The following is a 12,152-nucleotide window of genomic DNA, read 5'->3' as shown; positions in this document are numbered from 1 at the left end:
GGGGATTTTATACCTTATGCATCAGAGCAATTTTCACCTCCCATTCATTCGCTAATAACTATCACTTCTTAACACAATTTATTGATCTTGTTTTTTCCGCCACTAATTAGGCTTTCTTTGGGTGGTACATTTTGCTAAGAATAATTTTTTTATAAATGCATTTTAACAGGATTAATAAGAAAAAAATGGAAAAAAAATGCATTATTTCTCAGTTTTCGTCCATTAAAGCTTTAAAATAATCCACGCTACCATAATTAAAACCTATGTATTTTATTTGCCCATTTGTCTCGGTTATGACACCATTTAAATTTTGTCCCTTTTGCGTCCATCACTATTTACTAGCTTATAATTAAAAAAATGTTCGTAGTATACCCCCTTCAAATGCATATTTAAAAAGTTCAGACCCTTAGGTAACTATTTATGTTTTTTGTTTTTTTTAATTGTAATTTTTTTTCCATTAAAAATGTTAATTAGGTAATTTTTTGGTGTAATATTATGGCCATCTTGAGTTAACCGGCAGCACAACCGGAAGCACAAGGAGGACGCAGAACAATTTATTTGAAAAGACTGAAGCCTCTAGTAAGATTCTTCGGTTTTTCTGTTGGGGACACGGATTGGTGGTTCACTGATCCCAGGGCTACCGGGGGACAGCACGGGGGAGCGCGCCGAATCGTGGCACCACAGCAGAGCAGCCGCCTGGACGTGAGCATCACATCCGGGCGGCAGAAATGGTTAAAGAAAACCCGAGCCGTCAATTTTATAATAAAAAAATACAAACAAAAACACGACTTGATCCAGAGGAGTAGCTGGATCAGGTAGCCTATATTACCACCGCGCCTGCGTCCCACAATGGCCGACTTCCATTTTGTAAAAAAAAAAAAAAAAAAACATGTCCACGACCCCAAGTCACAATGCTGCAGCTCTGGCTCTGTGTGTGTTATCACAGAGCGCAGAGGGGCAGGGGCCAGGGTGGAAGGGGCGGGGGAGAGGCAAACCTACCTGGGCCATTTAGAGCAGGGGAAGGGACGTTCCTAATGCCAGAGGGGCGTTTTTTCAAGAGTGCCTCTCCTGCAAGGGATGCCCCTTCCCCTGTAAGTCTACCAACAAGCTGCTTGTTGGTAGATTGGAGGGGTCACAGCCCTGTGCAAGGGGGCTGAGAGAGGCACCAAAAAGACACAGAGACATGTCATAGAGCACGGAACATGGCTCTGTGTCCCATCTGCCCCTCCGCACCACCTTTGGGTACACTTTAATCACCATAAAAACAAGGAACACCAAGAGCCCCAATAGTGTAATATGTACTGGTAAATGGTTACTAGATAGAGTAAATATTAATACTCACAAACCAGGGTTACCATTAGGCAACCACTGTAAAGGCAGGTGGGGAGATTTCCTGACCCTATTCAGGAGTAAGAAGTCGCTCTCTGTAGATGAGAAAAAGGGGGTTCAACCCTCCACCCAGGGTGGACTCAATATTATGCAGGAGAACAGAGGCGCCAAAAGGATAAAAGGAAGCTAAATTAGCTTCAAAACCAAATTCTTGGTAAATAGAGGAGGTAGTGGTGGACTTACCTCCTCCAAGTAGACACACGACGGTAGTAAAGACAGTCAATATATTTTATTTATGAACTCCAAATATGCAACGCGTTTCGCAGGTTTGATCCCGCTTCATCAGGCAATAACAACAGAGCAATAGCATATGTGGTCAGTAGAACAGCCAGGCACCTCTGTCTCTATCCTTTTGGCACCTCTGTTCTCCTGCATAACTTTAATCACCATGCACAGCAGTGCTTTGGCTGCTTCCAGTTTTCTCTACTCAGTTCCCCATTACTATGTGTCTCAGTGTTACTCATACATCAGCGATCTGTAATCTGCACGTAAGTCAAATCAATGTTCTCTAAACCACTTAAGGACCGCCTAACGCCGATAGGCGGCGGCGGGTTTAAGTGGTTATTACATGGAAACGGCCGCTCGATCGAGCGGAGCGGCCTTTCCATGTCAGTTCACGGAGGGTGTCTCCGTGAACAGTGTGCGAGCCGCCGATCGCGGCTCGCACGCCTAATGTAAACACGCGGGGAAGAAATCCCCGCTGTTTACATCATACGGCGCTGCTGCTGCGCAGCGCCGTAAGGCACATCGGCGATCACCGGCCTCTGATTGGCTGGGGATCGCCGGCATATGATAGGCTGAAGCCTATCCTATCCGGCCCAGGACGGATATCCATCCTGCGCCGCTCTGATCAAGGAGGGGAGGGAGGTAAGGAGAGGGAGCGCAGAAAACACTGCGGAGGGGGGCTTTGAGAAGCCCCCCCCCCGCTAATAACAACTAGCCGGCGGCGATCAGACCCCCCCGGCAGGACATCCCTCTAGTGGGAAAAAAGGGGGGAAGTCTGGTCGCCCTGGCTGCCACACGATCTGGTCGCCCTGGCTGCACAGATCGCCAGAAACACCCCTGGTCCTTAAGTGGAATCAGTTTCCATCCTACCTACTTCAGACATGATGTGCAGATCACTGATGTGGGAATCAGATAATAGATATGTGAGACACCAAGTCATGGAAAGATTTTAGGAGAAAGTGACAAGCAAACTGGCAAAACAGGCTGGAGTAATGGCCCATTCACAACCTAGATTACACTCAACAATAAGCAAGTTAAAGAGGAACTCCAGTGAAAATAATGTAATGAGCAAAAGTGCTTAATTTTTACAATAATTATGTATAAATGATTTAGTCAGTGTTTGCCCATTGTTAACGCTTTCCTCTCCCTGGTTTACATTCTGACATTTATCACATGGTGACATTTTTACTGCTGGAATGTGATATCGCTGGAAGGAGATGCTGCTGGCTTTTTGGGCAGTTGGAAACAGCTGTTATTTCCCACAATGCAACAAGGCTCCCACAGTGTGATGTCAGCACACTGTGGGAGGGGTTTTACCGCAAAATCAGCCATACAGAGCCCCCTGATGATCAGTTTGTGAAAAGGAAAACATTTCTCATGGGAAAGAGGGTATCAGCTACTGATTGGGATGAATTTCAATCCTTCGTCGCGGTTTCTCTATGACAGTTTTCATAATCTCTACCTTAATCCTTTAGCAGCCAATTTATTTAGAGGCTTAAAAGATTTCCAGGCCAATTTATTTTTAGCAAAAAATTTTTCTTATTTGTTACATTTCCCTGCTTGTAATTAGTACTGGTGTAATGTGTATTTATGGCCACTTGTCACTAGGGGGCAGTGTGAGACAATAGCAGAGGACTTTTTTTTCAGTTTCTATATTTTCCGCTAGCAGAGAGAGGTCAAATCATTCCAATAATTTACAGCACAACGAGTTCTGCCGACTGAGCTCAAAAGCAGTGCACTTATTTCAAATGAGATAACTCTACTGAAGCTGCTACAGGGTGAAAGCACCTGGTAAGGAGCCTCTGCACCAGCAGTTTCTTGCAGCATAGCCCTCCAGAGCTTCGGGGTGTTATCCTTTCGGACAGCTCTGTCAGCCCTCTTTCAATCTCAGCAGAGCCTGCTGTGATCTACTGGGCTGCTTCAGCTCTTGTGCGGACCATTTTAAAACAGGATTTCGAGCGCCCTGTCACATAAAAAAGCGGTAACATCTGAACACTGTCATTACCACGGCAGCAGATGTTATGTTTAGAACCGTGCCGGAGTTCAGCTTTAATTTCACAGCCCCCTTCTCGGTAAAGGGAGCTTTTCTCTGAACCGCATGAAGGCTGCCGAGCCTCCCCCAATCAATCTGTGATGGGAACAATAAACCCGGGAGAGGAAGCGCTCCGCCGTGTACATCTATGGCCAGCAGCACGCTCTCCCGACATGGTCATTACCGCAGCGGAAGGATGAAACAACCTACCTTATGTTCAAAAGTTTGAACGCATTTAGCAAAACTCCTTTCTTCACATCATAGTCAATCTTCTGATCTGTTCCGAAGCTCGGCGCTCGATTGATCTGCGGAGAAGAAAACAGAAAAGAAAAGATCCAATTCAGGGTGAAGGGAAAAAAAATAGCTTAGAAATATCCCTGATAAGCAGTTCTGCAGAGGAGACAAAAGTGCAGCGGATCGCTAGATCTGGCCGTCTTGTGCTCTATACGGTATGGCTCTTCTGTTTCCTGGTTAATTCAACAAGAAAAACATTGATGCCTACATCATCATTTGAATACAGTACAAATAAGGGCTGGTTCCCCCTTATTTTGAATTGAGGGGGCAATGGTTACAGGGACCCAAGCAGCTTTCTTTTTCTCCAGTTTGTCCTGGTTTCTAATAGCTGTAGGAACTGCCATTTCCCCCTCTGCCCTTATTGATCCAGGGGAAGGTGTGAATGTAATCAAGTGTCACTTTCAAAACTATTTGAAGTACAGTGTCCTACCTCCCCACCCCTCCCCACTGATGAAAGCTTTTGCATGCTCATTGCTACTGCTGATTACAGCAGTCCTTTTCTGGCTACTCTTTATGTGGACTGCCGTCCTTGGAAGTAGAGTAATGAAAGCTGCCAACAAACATTTAAATGTAAAAAGTAGCGGGTAGAATTGAACTTTTTTTTGTATTGAGCCACATTGTTAATATGCATTTTGAATGAGCTATTGAGATGCCCTGGGGGGTAAAAATGCTGCTTAGTTCATTTTAAAGAGGTCCTGCAGTGACATATAGTAGAATGTAAGCAGTAAATTATTCAGGGTACCCATTTTTACAGTAAATTTTCTGGTTTCAGCATCAGAAACAGTTGCTATATCTATACATTGCTGTATGTTGAATGTAGCCCTGCTTTCCCAGTGATGCTTAGCCTAGGCTGTTTAGCTATGCAGAATTCTCCTCCCAGAGCATTCTGGGAGACCAGATATGTTTTCTACTAGCTTTAGAACTCTCAGTAAACAAACATTCTTCAGAGATCGCAGGACTAAAGATTTTGCCACCTTTAATGAATTTCAGGGAGAGGAAAGATGGGGAAACACTGACTATATAATATAAAGATGGATATTGTAAAAAAAAATCACAGTTTTCAATTATAGTTTGACAGTGTGCTGACCCGGAAGCTGTTACAAGGTCATCGCCATTTTTAAAATGGAGGATGGAGAATTCCATTGATCACAGTGGACAAACAGGACTCAGGAGAGGAGAAAGAGATCGATGAGTAGACTACATAGGAGGTAAGTATGACGTGTGTATGTTCATCCTGACTTTTAATTTTCAGTTCAGGTTTGCTTTAAAGCGGTATTGTCACCATAAAATTCAAATTTCAACAGCAACTGGTGTGAGTGTATTAAGTGATAAAGATGCTAATCCTGCATTCAAAACTTGCAAAACCTTTACTGCTGTTATGGTTTGGAGTTATCACATACTTTAGGAGCACTGGCCATAGTGCCAAACAGTGCCAAAGAGTTGAATGCTGGGAGTTGTTTTTATCTATAATATATTCCTCCTCTTCCATTTATTTTCCCCTCCTTCTAATGGCATAAGACAGCGCACTTCCTAGTATAGACCTCAGTGGGAGTGTCTGAAGACTCTGGGAGGAGGGCGGGTAACGAATACACAATTAGCTAGAGGAGAAAAAAAGAGTGAGGGAAGAAATGATGTCAGGAGGTCAAAGGTAACCAAGATGGAAACTGTCTAGAAAAGGATTCTCTGCTTTTCCTTTATAAAATTCACAGGAATCATAACGTGGACAGTGCAATACATCTCTTATGTAAGTAGAACTAGTATTTATCTACTTATATATTTGTTTTTTATTTCTAGGTTAGCATGGGTGTCACTTCTTCTTTAACAGTGTTGATTTGTTACCTGGGTCGCGACTGTACTAGTTTACAGTTTTAAAGAAAACATTTCCAATCCAGTCATCTTTCATGCAATAAAACCTGGCCAGCACTTCCCAGCATGCTTTGCCTACAGCTTGCCCAAAGCCTGTCACAGAGTGATGTACTGTAGCAGAGAGGCGGAGACTTGCCCGCAGTCAGGACGGGGATCCTATATGTAATATCGGCCCGGGCTTGGCAACTAGATCCGCGTCTGCTAATGAAGCCGCCTCACAAGTGCCATCCAATAACCTAACTCCTGTCATTTTCTTAGGCATTAATTAACGTCACAATGGGCAGTTTTCACAACACAGACGCGGCCACCAGACTGAACCGTAACACCAAACGGCTCCGCTCGGGAAAAAATGTATTTTTAATCATGTCAACATGTGCTACCGAAAGCACTCATAGACTCCGGTACCAATGTACCCAGCATGTGTTGCCGCTAATCACGCCATTTACATTTCTGAATGATTACTGTATTAGACTGGTAACACTGGCATCTGACGAGGAGGGGAAAGGGATCCAAGAATGGAATGTTCTCCCCATACTTTTCCTGCAGGAATCTGGCCCATTAAGTCTTTCCATTACGTTGCATTAAAGGGACACAATCGCCAAAATAGCCGGCCATTATTCCCCGTTAAAATATATCCTCTGTGTACGGCTATTTTTTTCCTGCGTCCCGAAAGGTCAGCTCGGGAAGATAGGCAGCCATTACGGCTAAGTACGGCAATATTCTATGTATCGTAACATCAGATGAAACTGTGCGTTCCTAGGGAATGAGATCCGCTGTAAATGTACATGGCTCATGTCATTTTTTTTAAAGAGGAGCTGTCAGCCATACTATCTCAGAAAACAAACAAACACATATACAAGTAGATTAATACTTAATATCTACTTACATAACATATCTATTGCACTGTCCACGTTTTGATTTTAGTGATTTTTCTATAGTAAAAAGAGAAAATCCTTCTTAGGATTCTCCATTTTAACTTTGTCTATCTTGAAGCCGATCCTGATGTCATTTCCTCCCTTACTCTCCTCTGTCTGATTGTGTATGCATTGCCCGCCCTCCTACCAGTCTTCAGACACTCCCACCCAGCTCTGCAATAGAAAGTGCATTGTTTCAGCATGCAAAATAATGGCCAATCAGATAGGAACAGAGGTGTGGGAGGGGAAAACAGGAGAGAAAGAGGCTTCAGCCAATCAGGCTGCCTTAGTTAAGTCTGAGTGGAAAGTAAAGAAGCAAAAAAAAGACAACCCAGCATGCCCTGCAACTTCCTTTGTGCGGCAATGTACCAAATAAGAGTCAGGTAAACTGGGGAATGATCATTTATCAACAAGAAAAGTAATAGTGATCTTTAACTTTTGGATTGCCTGTTTAGAATCCTTATTACTTGTTTACCAGATAGAAATAAAGAATAGATTTTTTATTTTATGCCCGACAGTTACACTTTAAACGCCCCCCTGAAGGCACTCCTCCTCTCTCACCCATGTGTCGGCCGTTACTGCAGTGCTGTACCACGTGGTCAATGTGTGATGTCCCACACATGCATCTGATGCCACATGGCATAGGATTCTTAGGTAACGGCAGACACAGGAGTAACAGAGAAGTGGCCTGGGAGTCACACCAACGGACAGGTGACAATTTTTTAAGGTGAGGGGGGCATTAAAAACTTGGGGGACAGCAGCCTGGGGTTTGCCGCGTACCTTGGTCATCGCAATATTGCAAGCTGTTACTGCCACACACCCAATCAGCCACTTACGACCAAGATTTTCCAGCATGTCCGATCGCCTCTAAATCGGTCAAATCGTCGATCAGGCGGCCATGTCGCAGGACAGATTTTTATTCTATAAAATTATCGAACTAAAGATCGATCAGGCCGCAAAATTGCTGGCTGTATGGCCACCTTAAGATAGGCAAAACATCAGCATTTGCTCCTCCTACTTCCCACTTGGCCACTTTAGTAAGGTGAGGTGGGGGCAGGAGCTACGTGAAGAAGGCAGCCAGGCCCCTGGACCCCCATCAGGCCCATGTAGTCCTCTGTCTACCTGCAACATTCTGTAGGGCACTACTCACAGTGAGTGTGTATACTTGCAGTGGTACATGCCCCCCACCTTCGGACACACTACCATAAATGACAAACATAAAGACCAGATGATGATCATACCTCTAGCAGCCAGGGCTTCAGCTTTCTGTCCAAAATAATGTCGAAACCCAACACTTCAAAACAGACGCTGTTGCTGCCAGGTTGCTGACCGGGGCGACACATGCGATAAGCGTGAAGCACATGAGGTTCGGCCACTATCAGGGTCTTCACTACAAGTTCCTGGTGATGGAAGGCAAAGACAGCTGCATTAAGTAAAGACAGTGCTGAATATCACCCAGGATCCATTCTCCCAAACTATGTCTCCCTTAGGAGTAATCAAGGAGAAGCATGTGTTTGGTCACATGATCAAATGAGTCACATGCTTCTCCCTTGCCTGATTTGTACCAAAGGAGAAATTATGCTGGTGAAAATGATCCCCTCTTGTCAACATTAAAGCCTTGAGGTGGCCACTGACGGTGCAATTTCTACTGAAAAAATTGTTAATGATCAGAAATTCTGATTGGATTGGTTGTAGATAATCTCCATTGATAGGCACAATCGATTACGAACGATTTAAAAATAATTGTCGGATTTGATTTTGGTCAAACCAAAATGTGGATTTTCTTGTTGGTTGTGATAGATGGGAAGCAAAGATTGGTTTGTTGGTGGTGTAGTGAATGATTTTTCTTCCAATCAGAATTATCTGATCGCTCAAACGATTTTTCGCTATAAATTGGATTGTTAGTGGCCACCTTAACTGAACCCAAAACTGAAGAATTGTAACATTGGTTGCTGCCTTTGTATCCCTAATGGTATCAACTAATGATCCAAATTTTTTCATCCAATCTTACAATTTCTATATAATAGAAAGGAACTGCCTAAATTATCCACTGAATCTATTCACTCAATTTACCCTTAAAGAAAAACCGTAACCAAGAATTGAACTTCGTCCCAATCAGTAGCTGATACCCCCTTTCCCATGAGAAATTAAATGGATCAGGGGGCTCTGTATGGCTGATTTTGTGGTGAAACCCCTCCTACAGTGTGATGTCAGCGCCCCACAGCTCTGAGGTCCTGAAATCACACTGTGGCATCCTTGTTGCATTGTGGGAAATAACAGCTGTTTACAACTGCCAAAAAAGCATCTCCTTCCAGTGACATCCCCTGCCAGCAGTAAAAATGTCACCATGTGATAAATGTCAGCAGTAAATCAGGGAGAGAAAGGATTTTACAATAAGCAAATGCTGACTAAATTATTTATACATAATCGTAAAAATTAAGCATTTTTTTATTACATTATTTCCACTGGAGTTCCTCTTTAAGGTGGCCACTAACGGTCCAAATTCTAGTGAAAAATAGTTTGTGCGCTTAGATAATTGGATTTGATCGGATTGGTTGCAAATAATCCAAGTTAATGGGCAAAAACAGTCATCCGATTGAATTTTTGTTGTACTAAAATTCTGGTGGGTTGTGATAGATATTAATCAAAGATTGGTTCCTGGATGGTGTAGTGAACAATGTATTCTGATATTTCACTTCCGATCAGAATTATCGGATCGCTCAAATTATTGTTCACTAGAAATTGGATGGTTAGTGGCCACCTTTATACTACATAGATTTGGTGAAATTTGATAAAAAAGATTGGCTGATTAGTGGCCACTTTAACTCCTTTACGACCGCGTCACGCCGATTGGCGTGAACGCGGCAGCTCCCCCAGGACCGCCTAACGCCAAATGGCATAAAGTCCTGGGGGAGTGCTTTGCTCCGCTCCGTCATCAGTCTCCCAGTGGCAATCACCGCTAGGAGACTGTTAGGCCTGCTGCGGATTTCAGTGTAGTACATTTCATATATTGTTACAGTAAAGCTGTTACTGAACAGCTTCTGTAACAAAACCGCCTGGCAAACCGTTCTGATCTGCCGTTTTTCAGAGCGGTTTGCGTTTTTCCTATACTTAACATTGAGGCGGAAAAGCCTCCGCAATCCAAAAAATGCCTCACCCTGGGAGTATGCGTTTCTGCAAAACACCTCCAGCTCTGGTGTGACCCACCCCATTGAGATACATTGACCAAGCGTATCCGCAGCCGCAAGCGGCTGCAGAAACGCTCAAAAACCCGCTCGGTGTGCACCAGCCCTAAAACCGCAAAACCGCTGTCTATTTACATTGTACAGCGATGCGATCTACGGCAGTGCTGTACTGGGGACAGCCGTGTCACTCGGCCGTCCCCTGGGGCGGCACAAGAACGATGGTCTCTCATAGGTTGATGCCTATGACAGCCGATCGCTGTCATTGGCTGACGGGGGGGGGGGGGGGAAATAGGGAGCTTTATTAAAAAAAATAAACAAAAAATAAATAAATAAACATAACAGCAGCGATTTGAGCCCACCAACATTTCTGTTGGTGGGCAGAAAAGGGGGGGGGGTGGAATCACTTGTGTGCTGAGTTGTACGGCCCTGCAGCGAGCCCTTAAAGCTCCAGTGGCCTGAATTGTAAAAAATAGCCTGGTCACTTGGGGGGTATAAGCCTACGGTCTTCAAGAGGTTAAGATAGACCTCAAATCTGTGTGAATTCCGAAATGCTGCTGAATTATCTGGAATTAATCACTCGCATATCAGTGACTGATGACACGGCCATGCAAGACTGGGTTACCAGTTAATCACTGTTAGGGTTATTTCAATAACACTGCAGTAAGTGTACGTGAGGGTTAACTAATGCATGATCCCTCTCTCTGAGGCTATAGCAACTCTGCCCACAGTATAGTCAATGACAACAAAAAGGTCCCCCCTAGCTTGTATAGCAGCTCACTATAGCCGTCAGCAGTGAGAAGCCACGCCCTACAAGGAGGGTCAACAGGAGCTCCTTGGACACTCCTTGGCCCAGGGGGGAGCACAGTCATTAGTAGCGAGGCTTTATAGTACTATTCAATTGCCCTGAAATCTATGTCTGGCTGGAGTTACATTTAAAAAAAATTATAATTATACTTACAGAAATATCATTCCAAAATTTGGCTACATCATGGTCATTGGCACGTAGGAACTCAGTAAACCAGCGGATGGAACGTTTGCTGCCCCGATCCTCTGTCTCATCCCGCTCAAAGTTTTCGTTGTGTTTGTTGACAGAGTAGTTTGTCAGATGCATAAAGAGTTGGCTCTGCAAGAGAAGGGGATGTGCTTATATGGCTGAAATATCAAATCAGGCGCAGAGTAAACTGAAACAGAAGTGGAGAGGTTGCCCTAGGCAACCAATCAGGTTTCAGCTGCGAAATTAAAAGAAGACTTTGACTTCGACTGACTTACTGCAACTACTGTGTTTTGATCCCAGTTTTGTTTTTTTTACTGAAGAAAACTTTATTGAATATATAATAGTAATATACAATATAAGTTACATATTCAATACTATATTACATAGCATACAATAGTACACTAGTAATTATTAATGTGTAAATGTGTTTTGAGTATCGGGTAAGAATAACAGAAATACATAACAAAAAGAAATGCTGGTATTTATCAAAAAAGTAAAAGGGGACGATGGGCTATAAAGGATAATATGACAAATGTCTCCCAACTGTTCCCTCATTACCCTCAACATCAGTCACCTTCTGTTCCTTACTCGGAGTTATGGGCTCACATGCTATTAACTTTCCTCTTGAGTTTTCTCCAAGGAGATCACAAAAGGGGCCCAGGAGAATATAAAACTGAGTAAAAAATACAAATAAAAGAGAAAAGGGGGAGGCGGCTTATCTCAATAACAACAAAATCATATATATTTATATAAAGTGCCTGAGGAAGTGGGCAGCGACCCCTGAAACGTGTTGCCTGTGCTCATTAAGAATTCATTATATTTATACCCTCAGACAATTAAGACACTACTGCAGCCAAATATATCAGCAGTGCTGCCAGGCAACTGGTATTATTTAAGAGGAAATGAATATGGCAGCCGCCATATTCTTCTCGCTTCTTTTGCCCTTTAAACAGCGAAGAAACAGTGAGAGAAAGCTTTAGATACGGTTTTACTGCAGGAATGTTGAATGGGTTATTCGTTCTGCTTTGTTTTACAGCTTAAAATACAGAGTGTGGTTTCTAAACTGCAAATACGACAAAATGATACAACGTTATAAATAAAGCTATATAACTGAAAATAAATAGCTGAGACTTTTCTTTGCTACTAATGTTCCATTCATTATCGTTACTACACATACAATTCCTTATCTTTCCGCTTCAGTGTCACTTTAATGGGGATAAAGTATAACCATAGACAATTTTATTCATACATAA

The 12,152-nt window shown here is 43.2% G+C and overlaps 1 protein-coding gene across 6 annotated transcripts in view; it reads right to left on the bottom strand.

The window, feature by feature from the left end:
* Window positions 1-12,152, bottom strand: part of TTLL7 (tubulin tyrosine ligase like 7) — a 314,533-nt gene that overhangs the window by 179,807 nt on the left and 122,574 nt on the right. For all 6 annotated transcript variants that reach the window (XM_068239147.1, XM_068239151.1, XM_068239146.1 and 3 more), the window contains exons 8-10: window positions 10,864-11,028; window positions 7,962-8,120; window positions 3,857-3,951 (exon numbers count right to left, since the gene is read on the bottom strand). In XM_068239147.1, coding sequence (XP_068095248.1) covers window positions 3,857-3,951; window positions 7,962-8,120; window positions 10,864-11,028 — 419 coding nt within the window. The remainder of the gene's footprint in view (window positions 1-3,856; window positions 3,952-7,961; window positions 8,121-10,863; window positions 11,029-12,152) is intronic.

The sequence above is a fragment of the Hyperolius riggenbachi genome, chromosome 6 (assembly GCF_040937935.1).
Source record: "Hyperolius riggenbachi isolate aHypRig1 chromosome 6, aHypRig1.pri, whole genome shotgun sequence".
Classification (NCBI taxonomy): domain Eukaryota; kingdom Metazoa; phylum Chordata; class Amphibia; order Anura; family Hyperoliidae; genus Hyperolius; species Hyperolius riggenbachi.
The sequence above is the reverse complement of the archived record's forward strand: the minus strand, read 5'-3'. Positions and strand labels throughout refer to the sequence as shown.